Source organism: Staurois parvus, unplaced genomic scaffold, assembly GCF_062004578.1.
Source record: "Staurois parvus isolate SC_StPar_1 unplaced genomic scaffold, SC_StPar_1.0 ptg000649l, whole genome shotgun sequence".
Taxonomy (NCBI): domain Eukaryota; kingdom Metazoa; phylum Chordata; class Amphibia; order Anura; family Ranidae; genus Staurois; species Staurois parvus.
This window is the reverse complement of record NW_028318445.1, coordinates 907,075-930,278: the sequence shown is the minus strand read 5'-3', so window position 1 is coordinate 930,278 and position 23,204 is coordinate 907,075. Positions and strand designations below refer to the sequence as shown.

The window sequence follows — 23,204 nt, the reverse complement described above, 5'->3', positions numbered from 1 at the left end:
AGTTGCTGTCACAAATTTTGTCTTTATGGACCTGTAAATTTTACAGGAAGCTGGATTAAGATCCAATTATCCATTCACTAACCCCTTTATGATTGCCTAACATATATATATGGTGGTAAAAAGGTGGGCTTTAACATCCTCCAGCCGCACACATGCGTTGCTGTCTTAAACAGCTTTTAGTCCCGACTAAAGATCGGTAGCCGGAGGGATCGGCTTCTGATCATGTGACTACTGTTACAGCCCCCCCCCCCCCCGAGCAGTCAGAACTGTTTAGGCCCCATTCACATAAGGCGTTTTGAAATTGCGGGCAGAATCGCTGTGATACGGTTGCAAATTGATACAAAGCAGCATGTCCCTACTGACAGGAGAGAGATCTGTGTTGTTTACACACAGATCTCTCCCCTGTCAGCTTCTCCGCCGATCACCAAGTCCTGGCCATGAGTCACTGGCCAGGACACATTGATTGACATCTTCAGGAGCCAATGACGGCACAGGTAGGGTAGAACGCACGTGTGCCCCTTACCCAGAAATGTCAAATTACATGCAGTATATACATGATTTTGACCATGACACTCCAGCCCTGTTGTACGAGGACTACAAGAGGCTGATACTAGGTCAGATCCAGATGCTTACACTGTTAAAAATATAGTATGCAATATAAGACAGAGTTACACGTATACATACATATATATATACACACACACATACATACATATATATACACACACACACATACATATATATATACACACACACACATACATATATATATATATATATATATACACAAACACACATACATATATACACACACACACTATATTGCCAAAACTATTAGGCCTTCACACGCACATAAACTTTAATGGCATCCCAGTCTCAGTCCGTAGGGTTCAATATTGAGTTGGCCCCGCCCTTTGCAGCTATAACAGCTTCAACTCTTCTGGGAAGGCCGTCCACAAGGTTTAGGAGGGTGTCTATGGGAAGGTTGGACCATTCTTCCAGAAGCACATTTGTCAGGTCAGACACTGATGTCGGGGGAGGAGGCCTGGCTCACAGTCTCCGCTCTAATTCATCCCAAAGGTGTTCTATGGGGGTGCAGGCCAGTCAAGTTCCTCCACCCCAAACTGGCTCCTCCATGTCTTTATGGACCTTGCTTTGTGCACTGGTGCGCAGTCATGTTGGAACAGAAAGGGGACATCCCCAAACTCTTCCCACAAAGTTGGGAGCATGAAATTCTCCAAAATGTCGCCTTAAGAGTTCCCTTCACTGGAACTAGGGGGCAAGCCCAACCCTTGAAAAACAACCCCCCACCATATTCCCCCCTCCATCAAACTTTACACTTGGCACAATGCAGTCAGGCAAGTACTGTTCCCCTGGCAACCACCAAACCCAGACACGTCCATCGGATTACCAGACAGAGAAGCTTGATTGGTTCCTCCAGAGAACACGTCTCCACTTCTCTAGAGTCCAGTGGCGGCATGCTTTACACCACGGCATCCGAAACTTTGCATTGCACTTAGTGATATAAGGCTTGGATACAGCTGCTTGGCCATGGGAACCCATTCCATGAAGCTCTCTATGCACTGTTGTTGGGCTAATCTGAAGTTTGGAGATCTTTAGCTATTGACTCTGCAGACAGTTGGCAACTTCTGCGCACTGTGCGCTTCAGCATACGCTGACCCCACTCTGTCATTTTATGTGGCCTACCACTTGGTGGCTGAGTTGCTGTTGTTCCCAGTTGCTTCCACTTTGTTATAATCCCACTAACAGTTGACCGTGGATTATTTAGTAGCCAGGAAATGTCACGGATGGACTTATTGCACAGGTGACAACCTATCACGGGACCACGCTTGGAGTCACTGAGCTCCTGAGAGTGACCCATTCTTTCACCAATGTTTGTAGAACCAGTCTGCATGCTTAGGGAATGATTGTATACACCTGTGTCCACGGAGGGGATTGGAACACCTGAATCACATGATTTGGAGGGTTGGCCCAATACTTTTGGCAATATAGTGTAGCTTCCGGACATATCACAGCACCCTGCCTCAATACTCCTCGCAAGAGTCCTCAAAAAAATGTGACCATCCTAAATAAATTGATACGGAGCCTGTAATTTTGTCAATATAGTGTGTGTATATATATATATATATATATATATATACACATATATATAAATTTTCCAGTTAAGGGGTGCTTACAACCGGGAGTCAAATTTTTAACCACTGCACACGTAGAAGGCAGCGGGAGTGGAAGATTAATTTCACAGCAGAAAAGGTTCTTCTAAGAGGTCAGTGCATGAGCGGAGCACTTCTTTAATCCTAGGCCTGCCCTATGTACAGTTTATACCCACTTTTGCTGAGTTTGCTGGCAGTGCAGATTTAGAGCAGTCACTCTACTGCCAGCATGACATTGATATTAGTTGTCATCGGTTCGTGCCACAGGGGGGAAGTGGCCTAGATGTAACCGTGCATTATGGTTATGTTGTATCTATGGGCTGGGGGGGCTAATCGGACAGTAGATTGCAAGACCCTATGACACCGTCAAAGGCTGCTAAAAATACTGATGCTAAATATAGTCTAATAATAGTCAACTTACAAAGAGCCATCGTCTCCCTGTGGAACAGAACCTGCACACATTTGTACATAAGGCCCTGTTCACACCTGGGGTTTTAGGGGTGGGTGGTGCACAGGGGCAGACTGACCATTTGGAAACTTGGGCACTGCCCGAGGGCCCGGGGTCAGTAGGGGACCCCATGAGATGCCCCTGGTACCTTTTTCATAGGCTTTTTTGAGTTTGGGCAAGGACACAGGGGCCCCCGGATCCCCTATTGCCCGGGGGCCCCATGAGTTGTCAGTCCGCCCCTGAACCACGCTATAGCCGAAAGATGGCTACGGCGCGATTGTCCAGTTCTGGGAGGGTGTCATATGATGTCCTCCCAGAACGCACAACCCCAGCAAGGTGCACCCGGTGCTGTCAGTGATTCTTGAGTTTGGGAAAGTGCACAGGGGCCCCATGATTCCCTATTGCCCAGGGGCCCCATGAGTTGTCAGTCCGCCCCTGGCACTGGTGCATTCAAAAAAAAGTCCTGGATGCTGCATCCTTGATGCTCTTTCATCAAAGCATGAGTTATATATGGGCAGCACAGTGGCTAAATGGTTAGCACTTCCACCTGGCAGTACTAGGGTCATCAGTTCACCTGCCTGGTACCTGCATGCTCTCCCTGTGCCTGTGTGGGCTTCCTCCCACACTCCAAAGACATGCTGGTAGGTGAATTGGCTCCTGTCTAAATTGGCCCTAGTATGTGTATGTATGAATGTGAGTTAGGGACCTTAGATTGTACACCCCTTGAGGGTTAGGGACCTTAGATTGTACACCCCTTGAGGGTTAGGGACCTTAGATTGTACACCCCTTGAGGGTTGGGGATTGATGTGAATGTACAATATATATGTAGGGCACTGCATAAATTGACAGTACTATACAAGTACCTGAAATAAATAAAAAAACAAATATAGAGTTCAATGGTAGTGTGCCTAAAATGAGTGTAAAAATGCACCTGAAATACAATGTGCCAAAAAATGCACCAGCCCAGAAAAGTCCAAAATGTCCTAAAAGTCCAAAATATGTCTGGTGTCACTTTTAGGAGCTGCAAAAGCCTCTTCTGTGCTACTTTCTGATTTTGTTCCACTTCATTACAGGGACCTGACTTTTCCAGACTGAAACCCCCCCCAGGTTATGAAGACGATGAGAGAGTGGAGGTGTTCTGTAGTCCTGACAAGCTCCCTCTCCTAGGGTGGCAACACTGCTCCTCCATAGAGAACTCACCCCGAGACAATAAGTGTGTTACTGGCAGGACCACCAGGTGATAATAATGGGGGAAAAGCCTTATGCAAGCCATACACAGGTCCAATTTTGAACAAATTTTCTTTAGAAAACAGAAATTTTGTGTGTTTTGTAATCCGATGGCACCACCATTGAAGTTCAAAATTGGACCAACCAAGCCTTTAATTCCACCTCAGGTTGCTGCAGAAAAGAATTTTCGTGGCCACGTATTTTCTTTTCTTTCCAGGTCACAGCTCATGTTCATTTCTTTTTTTATTAAATTTTTCACACGATTCTCCCAACATTGATTAGAAATTCGTTCCAGCATGTCGATCACTCAAAATCAATGGTCACTCAAAAATCGGCCCTTGCTGTGGCCCACTAATGGTTTGAAATTCTTAGAAAAGATTTTGGAACGAAAATGTTTTCAGAATTCCACCCGTGTATGGCCGGCCTAAAGACAAACATTTTTTTTCTGTTTTGGATACAGCAAATGAGGGTTATAACCAGGGGCGGACTGACCATTTGGAAACTCGGGCACTGCCCGGGGGCCCGGGGTCAGTAGGGGGCCCCATGAGATGCCCCTGGTACCTTTTTCATAGGCTTTTTTGAGCTTGGGCAAGGACACAGGGGCCCCATGATCCCCTATTACCCGGGGGCCCCATGAGTTGTCAGTCCGCCCCTGGTTATAACCCAAGTAAGGTAAGGGTTTCTTTTTTTTTTGCCATCTGTGCCCCATTGGGGAGATTTCTATTCCTTTCCTGTCCCGTCGCCAAAACAGGAAGCGCATGGAAATACCTCCAATCCATGCAAAGTGAGGGAATCCCTACTTGTCACTAGATCACCAGAACTAGAGTCCCCATTTGAAGATTTCCCCTCTCTTACTGTTCTGAGGACAACCCAAAATTTGGGATTTTCTTCGACTTTCTCTATCGGTGATAATGGTAAACAAGGCAAATAGAGAGGATGGATTTCCCTAACGGGGACACAGAGAGCAATAAAAACTGACAGGGGTTCTAATCTAATTAATTTTATCAGGTAGAGTCAGGTGCGGACTGACCATTTGGAAACCCAGGCACTGCCCGAGGGCCCGGGGTCAGTAGGGAGCCCCATGAGATGCCCCTGGTACCTTTTTCATAGGCTTTTTGAGTTTGGGCAAGGACATTCATTTGAATGGACTCCCATGCCCCAGGACACACAGGGAAGAAGTCTCTGCACTTCTTTGGAAACCACAGCCCGCATGGAACCTCGGTTCCCAATACAGCAGCGTTTTCCAGTGCAGGCGGCGTGCCATTAGAAGTAATGGCACCCGCCCACGGGTGGGTGGTGCGGCTGCACGGATGTTTGTGCGGATCCGCAGCGGCACCACCTGCACATATGTGAACCTAGCCTAAGGCTGGCCATACACTATACAATATTCGGCCCAATTTCCTTTAGATTTATCTTCAACTATGTAGTTCAAGAGCCGGCCTAATTGGATACAATTGAAAGTGTTGTTTGGGTTTGACCTCCTATTATATGGCTTTTGGTAAATCTAAACCAAAAATCTAAAGAAAAGTGTATAGCGCATGGCCAGCCTTAGTGAGAACAGTGATCCCTGATTGGTTGCTTTTCATTCAATAGTCGTGCACCCGGAAGTGGGTGGGAGGTAGGAGGGTAGATGATTCGGGGGGGAGGGCTAATGAGGTCAGCTGGCCAACTCCTTCCTGTGTCATGACCTCTGCAGGAAATAAGGCAGAAGTAATGGGGAAGCTTTTTGGACAGACATCTGGACACTGACATAAAGGTGGGTAGGGAAAATGGAAAGATTTTGAATTTCTGCAAAAGAAGTACAATGATGCTATACTGGTACATAAAGGAGCTGGAATTTAGAAAAATAAAAACAACGTGAACAAAGGTGAACTTATCATTTAACCACTTCCCGTCTGGCCACTGTATATAAACGGCCGGACAGTGGCAGTGCAAGGGCGGGTTGCCGTTCATAAACGGCGTTCGCCATTTTGGATTGTGCACGCTCCCTAGGAGAGCGCGGCACCGCAGTCCGGTGCCCGCTGTGTCCGCCGGACACAGAGGAACACCGATTGCTGTACGGGACCTCTGTGTGAGGTCCCGATCATGTGATCACTGATTGGCCAATCAGTGATCACATGAATAGTTGGAAGCACTTCTGACATCATTGCTTACTACGTGTGAAATCTGTGAATGATCACAGAGGTCAGATGGTACAGGGCTATTCACAACAGCCTTGTACCATGTGACAAGCTGTGACCAATCACAGTTCTCACAGTATTTCTCAATAGCTGCAAGAATTCAGCCAGAGAGAAGGAGAAATGATTGCTTTTACAGCCTATATGGGTGTAAAAACAATCAGTGTAAAAAAAAAAAAAAAATCTTCATCACCCCCCACAAGTAGTAGTGTCACTATGGTGACACTGTACTGCTAGGGTGACAGTATGTTTTAAAAAAAAAAAAAACATAAAAATGTAAAACAAATTTGTAAAAAATTATAATTTTTGGGTATAAACTAATTTGGGTTTTTTTTTTTTTACTACAAAGATAACTGAATAAATTTTGGCCAAGATTTATGAAGAAAGATTATATATTTGCAAAATTTTATAAGAAAAACACAAAGAAAATTTTGGAATTTTTCATTTATATAGCAAAAAAATAAAAATCCAAATGGTGAATAAATACCACCAAAATAAAGTTTTATCTGTCTCAAAAAAATGCTTAAAAAATCATAAGGGTACAGTGTTGCATGATCGCGCAATTGTCATTCAAAATGCGACAGCACTGAAAACTAAAAATTGGCCTGGGCAGGAAGTGGTATATGCAACTGGGATATTGACCTAGAGTTGAATCCTGGTACATCCACAACGCATCTGATTATTCTATAATCCTTACTATGATGGAGTTATCTTATAAAACGTAGTGACATAACGTAGAAATGTTTCTCACTCAGACATCAAACACCTATAGTACAATGTCCAGAAGGATAGCTAGATGCATTAGATTTTCCTCGGAGAATTAGACTTGAGATATACATCACGGTTGGTATCACACAAATCATAATTTCATTCTGCTAATAAATATGCTGCTTTATGGACAGTGGAACTTTGTCACATGGAAATATAGATGTTCTCAGGAAAAGTTGGCTTTAACGGCTAGTTCACAGTATAGAAACGCAGTCCAGATGAATTTTCGCATGTGCGTTTTTTCTGTGACTTTTATTAGTGTCCAGCAGAGCACTAGCTAAAGCTTGTAGGAGGAGTTTTCTTTCTCCTCTAGTAGGATGCAAATCCCCTGAACTCTGTCTCGGCAGTGCTGATTGGCCCTGTGCTGATCACATGTGCTCTCCCAAGAAAAAAAAACCCCTCTCTAGCAATACACACCAAACTGAGCATGTGCAAAATGCCTACGGATTACTCTGTCTTTTCAGGAGATCAGAGGTAGTCCCTTAAACAAGGGGAGGAATAGAGCTATCAGGATCAAACTACCTTTTTACACAATTTGGAGGATTAACCCCTTAGGTTCCACAGTGAGTATAACAAGCGTGCTTTATTTCATATACAGACTGATTGTACTGTTGTGGGTTTAGTAACACTTTATTCTTCTCAGATCCATACTCTGCACTTTACCAATGTAGTGCACCCTTAAGGAGCTGCTGATAAATTTGGTCCTATTTGCACCCTTAGAACACACACAGACAGGCACACAGCAATTTTTAGTATTCTTCTTCTGGCTCAAAATATCAGTCTAGGGTTTTTTTCTTTCTCCTTGGCCCTACATGGGCAGCTGTGACCCCAGCTCTGCCTTGGCCTGTCTGAAATCTTAGTTGTCTAACATCTGAAACTTTAATTATAGGTGGATAGACCCCTTTAAAACAAAATTTGACCAGAATAGCCACCTTCAAGAAAGTCCTCAGTCAAGGAAATCCCTAGCCAAGAAGGTATTTAGTCAAGAGGTCCTCAGTCAAGGATTTCCCTAATAAAGGAGGTCCCTTGTCAAGGAGGTCCTCAGTCAAGGATTTCCCTAATCCAGGAGGTCCCTTGTAAAGGAGGTTCCTAGTCATGGATTTCCCTTATCAAGGTGGTCCCTAGTCAAGGAGCCCTCTAGTCAAAGAAGTCCCTAGTCAAAGAAGATCCCTTATCAGGGCAGTCCCTAGTCAAGTTAGTCCCCATTCAAGGATTTTCCTAATCAAGGAGGTTCCTAGTCAAGGATTTCCCCAACCAAGGCAGTCCCTAATTAAGGTGTTCCCTAGTCAAGGAGCCCTCTAGTCAAAGAAGTCCCTAGTCAAGAAGATCCCTTATCAGGGCAGTCCCTAGTCAAGTTAGTCCCCATTCAAGGATTTTCCTAATCAAGGAGGTTCCTAGTCAAGGATTTCCCTTACCAAGGCAGTCCCTAATTAAGGTGTTCCCTAATCAAGGAGCCCTCTAGTCAAAGAAGGTCCCTGGTCAAGAAGGCCCCTTATCAACGTGTTCCCTTATCAAGGAGGTCCCTAGTCAAGGAGCCGTCTAGTCAAAGAAGTCCCTAGTCAAGGAGGTCCCTAGTCAAGGAGCCCTCTAGTCAAAGAAGTCCCTTGTCCAGAAGGTCCCTTACCAAGGAGGTCCCTAGTCAAGGATTTTCCTAATCAAGGAGGTCCCTTGTCAAGGAGGTTCATAGTCAAGGATTTCCGTACCCAAAAGCAGTCCCTAATTAAGGTGGTCCCTAGTGAAGGAGGTCCCTAGTCAAGGAGGTCCCTAGTCAAGGAGGTCCCTAGTCAAGGAGCCCTCTAGTCAAAGAAATCCCTAGTCAAGAAGGTCCCTTATCAAGGAGGTCCCTAGTGAAGACGGTCCCCAGTCAAGGAGGTTCCTAGTGAAAGATTTGAACAATCAAGGAGGTACCTAGACAAGGAGGCCTCTAGTTAAAGAAATCCCTAATCAAGAAGGTCCCTAGCCAAGGCGGTTTCCAGTCAAGGAGGTCCATAGTCACAACAGACTTGTGTTTCTGCATAACATATGAGATACCCCCCCCCCGCCTGATGCTACACTGGTGTCTGTGTTGGGCAGTCCATGTCTGTGTTGGGCAGTCCATGTCTGTGTTGGGCAGTCCATGTCTGTGTTGGGCAGTCCATGTCTGTGTTGGGCAGTCCATGGTTTCCTAAAGTCAAATCTACATTTATTTACAAAATCGCCAGCAGTGCCGAGTCGGAATACACTGTACGGAGGGATCTATGATTCTCTGCCCTGCTTTGTCAGGCTGCTGTGACCCCCAGCTCTGCCCTGGCCAAGTCCCTTCCTGCTGAACCCCAGTAAACCATCTTCACCTAGTGCTGGACTTGATCTCAAGTTCAAGTGATAAAAGCTTTAGCCGATAATCGGATTGTGCGTGATTACATGTACGGTGGTGGCCGAAGGCAGAGCGCAGGGGAAGGAAGGCTTGTGCAGTGACAGCCGCCTGGCTGATCTGCGTGTTTACAGTGAAAGGTTAGACTCAGCAGGCGTCCAGCACACCTCTCCCTTCACCAATCCCGCCGACGAGGCGCAATACCGCAATCCAATCAGACACGTATTAACCAACGCTCTCATTCATGACACCTTTTAACTGACACCCGGCGGATTTGTGCGAGGTGCTGCGGCCCGTTCGCCCTGTTAAATGAAAGCGTTAATCTTTTTTTTGCAGACGTGATTACTTAAAGCTGAAGTTTAATCAGCTTATATTTTGCCTTCCCTGGTTCTTCTCCCCCCCCCCCCCATCAACATGCTAGTGACATTTTTAAAGAAAACCTTTCGAGTTTGTATTACATACTTTATTTTAGACCTAGTGGTGTAATCACCAGGTCTCTGTTCTTCTCTATGCAATGCAGGCAGATCATGGCAGGGGGAAGGAGCTGTACACAGATTGCTGAAAACATCAAAGCATCCTCTTTAGTACTCCTCTTATGAAATCTTATCCCTGATGTAAGCAGTGGGTTGGCTCTTTGGAAGAGTTATGCAAATATTAAAATGCCTTGACGGGTGGGTGTCAGTCTGGAGGAGTGGGTGTTCCTAGGCAGGCAAACCCCCTTAGATAATGCCCGCATGTGATGCTGAGCCTCTATGATTGAAAGAGCTGTGATAGAAGCTGCAGAAAATCAGATAGACACTACTTCATTTCACTACTTTATGAAAAGTTTGTTTTTGGTGCATTCCATGTCCCCCATCATTACTGCACACCTGAGCTCCTGTCAGTGGGACAGGAAGTAAGGGATAAATCTTCTCGGGGGGGGGGTCACAGACAGAAATAATGAGCAGAGAGTCTGTAACTCTTCCCCATTTTACTAAAACAAATAGGTTGGGCATTAAAATCCAGCAGGGAGTGGAAACGCGTGATAATAGCATCAGCAGTTGGGCAGAACTGGTAACTCAGATCTAAGATTCTGAACTTTGCAACATCTAATAAAATTTGAAATCTTAGTTGTAGGTGGACTGTCCCCTTTAAAACTAAAAGGGACCAGAATGGCCACCATCAAGGAGGTTCCTAATCAAGGAGGTCTCTAGTCAAGGAGGTGCCTAGCCAACAGGGTCTCTAGTCAAGGAGGTTCTTTATCAAGGAGATCTCTAGTCAAGAAGGTCCTAAGTCAAGGAGGTCCCAAGTCAAGGAGGTCCCAAGTCAAGGAGGTCCCAAGTCAGGAAGGTCTCTAGCCAGGAAGGTCTCTAGCCAGGAAGGTCTCTAGCCAGGAAGGTCTCTAGCCAAGTGGATCTCTAGTCAAGTGGATCTCTAGTCAGAGACGGTCTCTAGTCAAGTGGATCTCTAGTCAGAGACGGTCTCTAGTCAAGTGGATCTCTAGTCAGACGGTCTCTAGTCAAGTGGATCTCTAGTCAGAGACGGTCTCTAGTCAAGTGGATCTCTAGTCAGAGACGGTCTCTAGTCAAGTGGATCTCTAGTCAGAGAGGGTCTCTAGTCAAGTGGATCTCTAGTCAGAGACGGTCTCTAGTCAAGTGGATCTCTAGTCAGAGACGGTGTCTAGTCAAGTGGATCTCTAGTCAGAGACGGTCTCTAGTCAAGTGGATCCCTAGTCAGAGACGGTCTCTAGTCAAGTGGATCCCTAGTCAGAGACGGTCTCTAGTCAAGTGGATCTCTAGTCAGAGACGGTCTCTAGTCAAGTGGATCTCTAGTCAGAGACGGTCTCTAGTCAAGTGGATCTCTAGTCAGAGACGGTCTCTAGTCAAGTGGATCTCTAGTCAAGTGGATCTCTAGTCAGAGACGGTCTCTAGTCAAGTGGATCTCTAGTCAAAGACGGTCTTAAATCAAAATGGTCCCTAGCCAAGGAGGTCTGCAACCAAACAGGTCCCTAGTCAAGGATATCCCTAGCCAAGGAGATCTCTGGCCAAGGAGGTCCCTAACCATGGAGGTTTCTAGTCACAACAGAGTTGTATTTCTGCATGACGTATGAGATGCCTCCTTTCCTGATCCTACACTGGCCCTCTGCAGCTCTTAGTGGCCCCTCCGTACCTCTCTGCAGTAGAACACAGTTGTACTCACCAGTAGATTAGCGACAGGCCGTCAAATCTCTCCAACTCCTTCCCAGAAGGTTTGAGATAGGACATTTCATCTACAACCCTGGAAGAGCCCGGAGCGTTTCAGAGCGCGAGCTGAAACAGCGAGTCCATGTCTGTTCACTGTGCCCCTTCTTAATTCCGTATCATCTCAGCTCTGCCTGTGCTAATCACACGGGATTTCAGGCACACAGAGCCGGGCCTAATCTCAGATCCACATATGACTTCAACACCCCCCCACCCATCCCTCCATCCTCTGCTCCGAACTTGCCTGTCTCTTGATAGACCAGCTGGCGTCCTGTCCCTTCTGCCTGCCAATCCACGGACCTGGCGCAATCACCTCTGATCGGCTCACACCAGCATGGGGAGAGTTAATATGATCAGAAGCTTTCATCCCTGTGCATGCCTTGTGTGGAGGGATTGAACTAAAACTAAAATCCAGACAGATGACAAATGTATCCCTGTAATCATTAATAAACAGTGTAAGTACTTGAATCTGATCTGGTATCAGCCTCATGTACAGCAGGGCTGGAGCGTGAGAGGGAACAGCAGCACAAGGAGCCAAGCAATTCATGTGCTGACAAGAAGCATGCTGATAGGAGGAGAAAGCAGAGTGACAGAGAGATGAGCTCTTCGCTGTGCTGCTTCTGCTTTCACTGTCCAGTCACAAGTTGGGGGTGGGTCCGAGATGATCTTGGCTCTGGGGAAGAGGGTTGAATGATGCTGGCTATCAGACTGAGGATATCTAGTGGCAGAAAAAATGAAATTCCTGGGAAGAAGCTGAATGTTGCATCAAAAGCCACTTTTGTTATTTTAACATATTTATATGTTGTTATTTTTCGCCAGAGTTCTGCTTTAAAGTGTTTCAATTTGTAAAGTGCTGTGCAAACTGTTGGCACTATATAAATCCTGTATAATAATATATCTGGCCAATATTATATAATAAATATATATATATATACCTACATACATATATACATACACACACACACACACACACACACACAGTTAGGTCCATATATATTTGGGCACAGGCACAATTTCCATACTTTTGGCTCTGTATGCCACCAGAATAATTTAAAACAAAACAATCCAAATGAATTTGAAGTGCAGACTTTCAGCTTTAATTCAAGGGGTAGAACATAAATATCAGGTACATATTTTATGAACTGCAACCATTTGTATACACAGTCCCTCCATTTTCAGGGGCTCAAATGTAATTGGACAAATGAATACAATCATAAATAAAATGTTCATCTTTAATATTTTGTTGAGAATCCTTTGCTGGCTATGACTGCCTGAAGTCTGGAACCCATGGACAATACCAAAGACTAGGTTTCCTCTTTTCTGATGCTTTGCCTGAAGTCTGGAACCCATGGACATGACCAAAGACTGGGTTTCCTCCTTTCTGATGCTTGGCTAGGCTCTACCTGCAGCTGTCTTCAGTTGTTCTTTGTGGGTCTTTCTGCCTTTAGTTTTGCCTTCAGCAAGTGAAATGCATGCTCAATGGGGTTGAGATCAGGTGATTGACTCGGCCATTGTAGAATATTCCACTTCTTTTCCTTCAAAGCTCCTGGGTTGCTTTTGCAGTGTGTTTTGGATCATTGTCCATCTGCACTGTGAAGCGACGTCCAATCACCTTTGCTGCATTTGGCTGAATCTGGGCTGACAGTATATCTGTAAACACTGAAGAATTCATCCGGCTGCTTCTGTCTTCTGTCACATCATCAATAAACACCAGATAAACAAAGACCCAGTGCCACTGGAAGCCATGCATGCCCGTGCAGTCACACTGCCTCCACCATGATTTACAGATGGCATTGTGTGCTTTGGATCATGAGCTGTTCCAAGCCTTCTCCACACTTTTTTCTTCCCATCATTCTGGTACAGAATCACCTCAGTTTCATCCGTCCAAAGAATGCTTTTCCAGAACTGGTCCGGCTTTTTTAGATGTTTTTTGGCAAAGTCTAATCTGGCTTTTCTATTCTTCAGGCATATGAATGGTTTGCACCTTGTGGTGAACCCTCTGTATTTGCTCTCGTGAAGTCTTCTCTTTATTGTAGACTTTGACAATGATACGCTCACCTCCTGGAGAGTGTCCTTCACTAGTCTGGATGTTGTGAATGGGTTTTTCTTTACCATAGAGAGGATCCTGCGATCATCCACCACCGTTGTCTTCCGTGGACGTCCATGCTTTGTTATGTTGCTGAGCTCACCAGTGCATTCTTCTTTCCTCAGAATGTACCGAACTGTTGATTTGGCCCCTCCTAATGTTGCTGCGATCTCTCTGATGGATTTGTTTCATTTTTGAAGCCTTACAATGGCTGGTTTCACCTGCATGGACAGCTCCTTTGAACGCATGATGTAGGTTCACAGCAATAGATTCCAAATGCAAATACCACACTTAGAATCAACTCCAGACCTTTTACCTGCTTAAATGATGAAGAAATAACAGAGTAGCCCACACCTGGCCATGAAACAGCTTTTGATTTAATTGTCCAATTACTTTTGGTCCCTTGATAAAGGGGGGATGGCTGTTCTTAAGAGCTGTAATTCCTAAACCCTTCCTCCAATTTGGATGTACATACCCTCAAATTAAACCTGAGAGTGCGCACTTTCAGCCCATATCCGTTACATAACTATAGTTTGAATATGTTTTGGTCAATACCTGAAAAAAAAATTAAATTGTGCCTGTCTACAAATATATATGGACCTAACTGTGTGTGTATATGTGTGTGTACATGTATGTGTGTATATGTATATATATATATATATATATATATATATATATATATATATATATACATACTGCATACATATATATTCACATCTAAACCCTGACTGGTAATATTTACTTTGCTAAAGCACTATGTATCATAAACAAGTGTCATTTTTTTCCCGTAATATATTTCCATCTCAGTGCCGCTGATCTCCTGCAGCCTCTTTTTGCCACTTCCTGTCTATATACTCCAGGTTGGCTGCACATCGTTGTTCCAGCCTATTTTCCCAGATACTGAAAACAGTGGACCATACAGTACCTGTATATGGTGTGTGGGCACAGCCTCCTATAATCTTCGCAAGGCCAAAATGTGGCAGGGTGACAATGCAGTTTGCAAATATGGAGATAACTGTCACCTTGTAACAGGAAGTGTTTAAACAAGGACTTTTATGGCGGGATCACCAGGTATATAATAATTGCTGCAGTTTTAAAAATATTGAAAAAAAAAAGTTGACATTACATTAACCTCCCTAGCGGTCTGATTATGTCAGTATTTCTGTGCTCAAAGCGGTACATTTTTTTTTTGCATGGAAATATGTATTTTTTTTTTATTGTAGGCCTGTAATTTTTAGGAATAACTCACTGAAATCTGTCCGAACAAGAGTCTAGTAAACATTCCGGATATGGTAAAACTTGAAACACGAAATCATAAATTATAATTTAATAAATTATCATAAAAAATAATATAATAATAAATTTAATTCAATAATATAATCAAACCAAAAACACTGAAATTTGAAATATAGCGCCAAGTTCGCACATCACTGAGCAAAGTCGCAGAATCGTTTTCAGTGCCTGATGACGAATTTCCCCCACGAATCCTTATCACTCAATTCTGCAAGTGGTTCTGATTTACTATCGCTGTTCTCTAGCCGGTCTAAAACCGATTTTGACCTAAAGGGACGCTTTTTGGACGCCATGGACGTTTCTCAGTTTCCAGGCAGAAAGAACAGTCAAAATGTAGGCAGGGCGCCGGACAAAGCACTCGGGACAAAATGTATGTGAAATGGTTTGATACAGGAATGTTATACTATGTGATTTTAGTGATTTTAGTGAATGTCACTTTTTGTCATTTTCAAATTTCCCGCCGTTCCGTCCCCCATACATCCTGACGCTCGCAGGGGATGGAACCCAGATGACAGATGCCGGCATCCGCCGGATTACATTGCCGGGGACACTGCAGGAGGGACATCGCGGGAGCGCAGGACAAGGTAAGTGATCGAGGGATCGAGGAGCAGCGCCGCATGGTAAGCCCAAGTGTAGCTCAGGGTTACCGCTTGTGGTGCTGAAACTTTACCCCGAGCTACACTCGGGAATACTGCCAGGGAGGTTAACATGTTAAAGCTGAACACTGGACAGATAGATATAGAGACAAATCAATGCAGCCCTGTAATTATTAATATATCATTAAATCTTTATTTTTTTATGTGTCAGCATACTTGCAGTGTAAGTACCTGAATCTGGTTTGTTTTCAGATTCATGCAGGTCCTGTACAGCAGAGCTCAGAGTGGGAGAGAAAGAAGAAACACAAGGAGCCAATCTGTTCATGTTCTGACATGGGAAATGCTAATAGGAGAGCAGCGTTACAGAGAGATAAGTGCATTATTGTGCTGCTTCTCTTTCACTGTCCAGTCACAGGGCACAGGTGGGTCCATGACAGCCTGGAGTCAGAGGAAGTGAGTTGAATAATGGTGGTTGTCATTCAACCTGGAAGACTGAGAACACCTTTTGGTGAAAAAAGAGGTACTGCAGGAGACAGCTCGACATTTATGCTAGGTTCACACCTAAGCGATTTCTGCAGCGTTTTGCAGAAACACAGTACAGTCCATTTAACATGATTTCCTATGGGACATGTTCACCCGCTGCATTTTTTCGATAGTGTCAGGGACTTTTTTGAACGCAAAAAGTTGCGTTTTTGGTTCTATAGACTTCAAAGGAAACATGGCAGAAAAGCATGTATTTAGTTTTTTTATGCATTTTTTTGCTGTATTTTTGCTGCGTTTGTGATACGTTTTTTGCATTTTTAAATCTGCCTAGCAACAAGAAAAAATTAAAAACAAAATGGCAAAATGCATAAAAAATGCAGCAAAAATGCAACGCAAAACGCAATGCAGAAACAGCTCAAGCGCAACCTGCATAAGTGTGAACATAGCCTAAAGGTGAGTATTGCAGCAAAAATTGCTCTTTTTAACCTATCAATGGGCTAATACTTAAAAGATTAACAAGGAAAAGTCCTTAAATTGCAAAATTTAAATGCAGTGCAAAGCAAAAGATTCTCCTCGATGCAGGCATATGCTTTCCTGTTTCTCACTGTCAGAGAGAGATGGGGAGAATCTTCAACCTTATGTAAAATTTAAATACATTTATAATTATACAGTTGGAAGAAAAAGTATGTGAACCCCTTGGGATTACGAGGAGTTTTGCATGAATTGGGCATAAAATGTGCTCTGAATGTCATCTAAGTCACAACAATAGAAGAACACAGTCTGCTGAACATAATACTACACAAACATTAGATGTTGCCATGGTTTAATTGCACATAACATGTAAACATTCACAGTGCAGGGAGGAAAAAGTATGTGAACCTTTGGACTTAATAACTGGTTGACCCTCCTTTGGCAGCAATAACCTCAACCAAACGTTTCCTGTAGTTGCAGATCAGACCTGCACAACAATCTGGAGTCATTTTGGAGCACTCCTCTTCACAAAACTGTTTCAGTGTAGCAATATTCTTGGGATGTCTGGTGTGAATCGCTCTCTTAAGGTCATGCCCCAGCATTTCAATCGGGTTGAGGTCAGGACTCTGACTGGGCCACTCCAGAAGGCGTATTCTGTGCTGTTGCAGCCATTGTTTTGTTGAATTACTTGTATTCTTTGGGTCATTGTCCTGTTGCATCACCCATCCTCTGCGGAGCTTCAGTTGGCGGACAGATGGTTGTACGTTTTCCTGCAAAATGTCTTGATAAACTCTGGAATTCATTTTCCCATCAATGACAACAATCCGTCCAGGTCCTGAGGCATCAAAGCAGCCCCAAACCATGATGCTCCCTCCGCCATGTCTCACAGTGGGGATGAGGATTTGATGGTGGTGTGCTGTGCCTTTTTTCTCCACACATAGTGTTGTGTGTTCTTCCCAAACAACTCAATCTTGGTTTCATCTGTCCACAGTATATTTTGCCAGTAGTGCTGTGGAACATCCAGGTGCTCTTTTGCAAACTTCAAACGTGCTGCAATATTCTTTTTGGACAGCAATGTCTTCCTCCGTGGTGTCCTCCCATGTACTCCATTCTTGTTTAATGTTTTCCTTATTGTAGATGTGTCAACAAAAATGTTAGCATGTGCCAGAGATATCTGTAGGTCTTTAGCTGACACTCCGGGGTCTCTTCTTTACCTCATGCAGCATTCTGCGCTGTGCTCTTGCAGTCATTTTTACAGGATGACCACGCCTAGGGAGAGTAGCAACAGTGCTAAACTTTCTCCATTTGTAGACAGTCTGTCTTACCATGGACACATGAACATCAAGGCTTTTGGAGATACTTTTGTAACCCTTTCCAGCTTTATGCAAGTCAACAATTCTTGATCGTAGGTCTTCTGAGAGCTCTTTTCTGCGAGGCATGGTTCACATCAGACAGTGCTTCTTGAAAGCAGTAAACCCAAAACAGGTGTGTGTTTGTTAAGGGCAAGACAGCTGTCAGCAACACATCCAATATCATCACACTGATTGGAGTCAAGGTTGGCTCACTCCTGGCTCCAATTAGCTCTGGGAGAAGTCATTAAGCTAGGGCCTCACATACTTTTTCCTCCCTGCACTGTGAATGTTTACATGTTATGTGCAATTAAACCATGGCAACATCTAATGTTTGTGTAGTATTATGTTCAGCAGACTGTGTTCTTCTATTGTTGTGACTTAGAGGACGTTCAGAGCACATTTTATGCCCAATTCATGCAAAACTCCACGTAATCCCAAGGGGTTCACATACTTTTTCTTGCAACTGTATATATATAGCCAAAACAATTTCATTTTGTTTGAGATAGAGTGGGGAAGTGTTAGAAACTTTTATATTTTTTTCCCTGTCTGTGTGTCGCATTACGGATGTTTCTCTTTACTTCATGTTTTGGAGACACAATGGGAAGCAAAAGAAACGTGAACAAAATGAGAAGAATTCCCATAGTAAACCTTCAGTGCTGGAGTAGAATCTGCCTACAGCCACTGCCAGAGAAAAAAAAAGAACTCATGGCATCAAGGGATCTGACAGCCCATAGAAATGCATGTATACTTTAAAATGTTTTACAGAATAAGCATTTGTGTGCGTGTGTTGTGGGGGGGGGGGGTGAGTAGAAGTGCCAGGAGGATCATTTAAATCTGGAGATGTGTTTTAAGGTATTCTCCAGTCTAAAATGGGAATCAAACCTTGAGATACATACAGCAGGCATATCATACCTGCTGATGTTTGTTTTTTCTTACAGCTATTGCTGTGTTGCGTCAATTCTCCTCTCTCCCATTTGTCAGTACCATAGTGATTATGCCACAGACCTGGTGGTAATCCTGGAGTACACCTGTTAGTGATCATTGAACTCATCTTGAGGTGATAATGAGATACATTTGTTACTGATTCTGGAACACATCCAATGGTGATGATAGAAAGTACCTGATAGTGATCCTGGAACAGATCTGTATCTGAACCTGGAACACATCTTCTAGTGATGATAGAACACACCTGATGGTAATGATGATATAAAATGCCTGCTGGTGATCCTAGAACACACCTTTTCCTAATCCTGAAACCCACTTGATGTTAAGATTGATAGGAAATACCTGCTTATCCTGGAACACATCTGATGGCGATGATAGAAAATACCTGCTGGTGATCCTTAATCACACCTCCTATGTGATCCTGGAACACATCTAGTGATGACAAAACACGCCTGATGGTAATGATAATTATTATTATACAGGATTTATATAGCACCAACAGTTTGCTCAGCGCTTTACAATATAAAGGGAGACAATACAGTTCAATACAAGAGGGTTATGCAGGCTATAGATTTTTCGGCCGAAAATAAAATCGTCCGATTTTCGGATCGTTAGTGGGCTAAATGTTCGGCCATTTTTCGGTATTTTGGCAGATTTTTTTATCAGTAAAGTTGGAAAAAAATCGTCCGATTTTGCCGATCGGCCAATTTTCGTGGCAATGATGGGCAAATTGGCCAATCTTGAAGAAGAAGAGGATGATGAAGAAGAAGAGGATGATGAAGAAGAAGAGGATGGAGAAGAAGAGGAGGAAGAGGAGGATGAAGAAGAGGATGAAGAGGATGAAGAAGAAGAGGATGAAGAGGATGAAGAAGAGGATGAAGAGAATGAAGAAGAAGAAGAGGATGAAGAAGAAGAAGAGGATGAAGAAGAAGAGGATGAAGAAGAAGAAGAGGATGAAGAAGAAGAGGATGAAGAAGAAGAGGAATTCCAATCCGGCAAAAAGTGTCCCTGCAGAGAGCTCTGCTATTTCTTTGACAGTTCCTTGACATTTATAGCAGCTGCAACAATGTATCTATTTGTTTCCGAATAAAAACATCTGCATCCTAAATGGATACAAATAGATACATTGTTGCGACCGCTATAAATGTCAAGGAACTGTCAAAGAAATAGCAGAGCTCTCTGCAGGGACACTTTTTGCCGGCTGTAGACGGGATAAAAATCGGCCGATTTTTTTTTAAATTATTATTATTTTTTTACCGTTGCTGGTAACGTCGGCCGCTTGAACGACCAATTTTTCGTTTTTTTTAAAGAAAAATCGGCCGATTTTCGACCCGTCTATGGCCTGCATTAGGAGGGCCCTGATCCTCAGAGCTTATAATCTAAGAGATGATATAAAATACCTGCTGGTGATCCTGGAACACACCTTTATCTAATCCTGGAAAACACCTGATGGTAAGATTGATAAAAAAATACCTGCTGATCCTGGAACACACATGTTGGTAATTATGATTGAAAACAACTGCTGGTGATTCTGGAACACACCTGATGGTGATGATAAAAAAACTGCTGGTGATTCTGAAATATACAGTACCTGTTAATGATCCTTGAACATATGGTGGTGATCCTGAGATGCACTTGTTAGTGATCCTGGAACACACTTGATGGTGATGATATAAACTACCTCCTGGTGAACCGGGAATACACATGTATGTGATCCTGAAACACACCTGGTGGTAATGATGATAGAAAATACCTGCTGGTCATCTTGAAACACACCTGTATGTGATCTTAGAACCCACCTAATAGTAATGGTGATAGAAAATACCTGCTGGTGAACCTGGAACACATGTGTATGTGCCCTGGAACATACCTGATGGTGACAACAGAAAATACCTGCTGTTGATCCTGTAACATGCCTGTTGATGATCCTCAAACACATCTGGTTTTGATTCTGAAAAGCACGTGTTAGTGATCCTGGAACACACCTGATGTTTACGATAGAAAATACCTGCTGGTGACCTTAAAACACACCTGTATGTGATCCTAGAACCAAACTAACGGTAGTAATGATAGAAAATATCTACTGCCACACTTGCATTTGATTTTGGAATACACCCAGTGGTAATGATGATACCAAATATTTGCTGGTGATCCTGTAACAAAAGCGTATCTCACCCTGGAACTCACTTGATGATAAAAAAAAATAAAAATGTTTGTAATCCTGGACCATACCTGTATGTGACCCTGGAACACACCTGCTGGTGATGATACAAAAATTCCTGCTGATGGTCCTGGAATATACCTGTTAGTGTTCCTTAAACACATATGGTGGTGATCCTGAGATGCACTTGTTAGTGATACTGGAGCACACCTGATGGTAACGATGATACAAAATACCTGCTGGCAATCCTGGAACACACTTCTATGTGATCCTAGAACACGCCTAATGATAATGATGATAGAAAATACTTGGCAATCCTGGAACACACCTGATGGTAATGATGATAGAAACTACCTGCTGGCAAGCCTGGAACCTACTTCTAGGTGATCCTAGAACACACCTAATGGTAATGATGACAAAAAATACCTGGCAATCCTGGTGATCCTGGAACACACCTCTAGGTGATCTTGGAACACACCAGATGGTAATAAAGATATAAAATACCTGCCAGTGATCCTAGAACATGCCTGATGATAATGATGATAGAAACTACCTGCTAGCAATCCTGGAAAACACCTCTAGTAGGTCCTGGAAAACACCTGATGGTAATCCTGGAACACACTTCTAGGAGATCCTGGAAAACACCTGATGGTAATCCTGGAACACACTTCTAGGTGATTGTGGAACACACCTGATGGTAATGATGATAGAAAATACCTGCTGGTGATCCTGGAACACACCTCTAGCTGATCCTGGAATACACCTGATGCTAATGATGAGAGAAAATACCTGCCAATGATCCTGGAGCACACCTGATGGTAATGATGATAGAAAATACCTGCTGGCGATCCTGGAACACACCTCTAGTAGATCCTAGACCACACCTGATGGTAATGATGATAGAAAATACCTGCCAATGATCCTGGAGCACACCTGATGGTAATGATGATAGAAACCACCTTCTGGCGATCCTGAAAAACACCTCTAGGTGATCCTGGAACACACCTGTATGTAAATCTGGAACAAACCTAAGGGTAATGATGATAAGAAATACCTGGTAATCCTGGAGCACATCTCCTAGCTGATCCTGGAGCACACCTCCTAGGTGATCCAGGAACACACCTCCTAGGTGATCCAGGAACACACCTCCTAGGTGATCCTGGAACACACCTCCTAGGTGATCCAGGAACACACCTCCTAGGTGATCCTGGAACACACCTCCTAGGTGATCCTGGAACACACCTGTATGTAAATCTAGAACAAACCTAATGGTAATGATGATAGACAATACCTGGTAATCCTGGAACACACCTCCTAGGTGATCCAGGAACACACCTGATGGTAATGGGGATAGAAAATACCTGGCAGTGATCCTGGAACACACCAGTATGTAATTCTGGAACACACCAAAACACTGCCAGTTTTAAGATCTTTCTGGCAGCCACCAATTGTGTTCTCACCTGGCTTGGAAGTTTAAATATGATTGGTGATACAGGAAACAAAGACAGAGAAGGTTACACCGCACCATCTTCAGGAGTTACAATCCTCCTGTCTTCCCACTCACCCTGTATAGAACCAGTTTGGGATTGCACAGGGTTCAGATTAATGGAGTGAACATTGACTTGAACACACTTGCAGTATTTACTGGATAACATTAGCTCAGTGGATGTTTTTATTTGTTGCTCGTTGTTCTTTCTCTGTTAAAGTGAAGCAACAATGTATTTCCAGTGAGTATAACTTTTGAGATCCTGTATTTCCATTGACTTTGAAGTAATTTTGCGTCGTGACTATTACTCTTTGATATGATCGTTCTTCCATGCTTGGAATATTGTATTCGATCTATTTTTCTTTGCACACACTCCCTCTAGTGGTGATCTGCATATCAAGGAATTTGAATATCCCTGGCTAATGACTGCTAGAGGGTGACCAGAAGATTCAAATGTTTCTTATGAAAGTCTTTACGGTACACCTGTCCAAGCTTCATAGCATGCATGTTTATGAACGGTGCCGACACCCATGGTGCTGATTCTATGTTGGGGGAAGGAACGCGGATGAGAAAATGTCTTTGTCATAGAGGCAGCCAACGCATGCTACATTCAGTCCGGGCCAGGGGCGGACTGACAACTCATGGGGCCCCCGGGCAATAGGGGATCATGGGGTCCCTGTGTCCTTGCCCAAACTCAAAAAAGCCTATGAAAAAGGTACCAGGGGCATCTCATGGGGCCCCCTACTGACCCCGTGCCCTTGGGCAGTGCCTGAGTTTCCAAATGGTCAGTCCGCCCCTGGTCTGGGCATACAGGCATCAGTGTTACTCGTCACAAAAGGGTTAAAGCTGAACTCCTAAACCTAAAAATGTTCTCTTGCTGCGAGGATGTGCCCACACTGCAAGGGTTAACTGCTTGTTCCTGACGAGGGGATTTGGAAAAGCAGATTTACTTACCTGATCCTCCGCTC

General features: G+C 43.8%; 1 protein-coding gene across 2 annotated transcripts in view; it reads right to left on the bottom strand.

Moving 5' to 3' along the window:
• LOC149448898 (syntaxin-binding protein 4-like) overlaps positions 1-11,533 on the bottom strand; it is a 103,874-nt gene extending 92,341 nt beyond the window's left edge. The window contains exon 1 of one of the 2 annotated variants that reach the window (XM_089694099.1): positions 11,323-11,533. In XM_089694099.1, the coding sequence (XP_089550225.1) occupies positions 11,323-11,387 (65 nt within the window). In that variant the 5' untranslated portion in view covers positions 11,388-11,533. The remainder of the gene's footprint in view (positions 1-11,322) is intronic. The other variant, XM_089694101.1, reaches the window with a different exon arrangement.
• Positions 11,534-23,204: the final 11,671 nt, after the last annotated feature.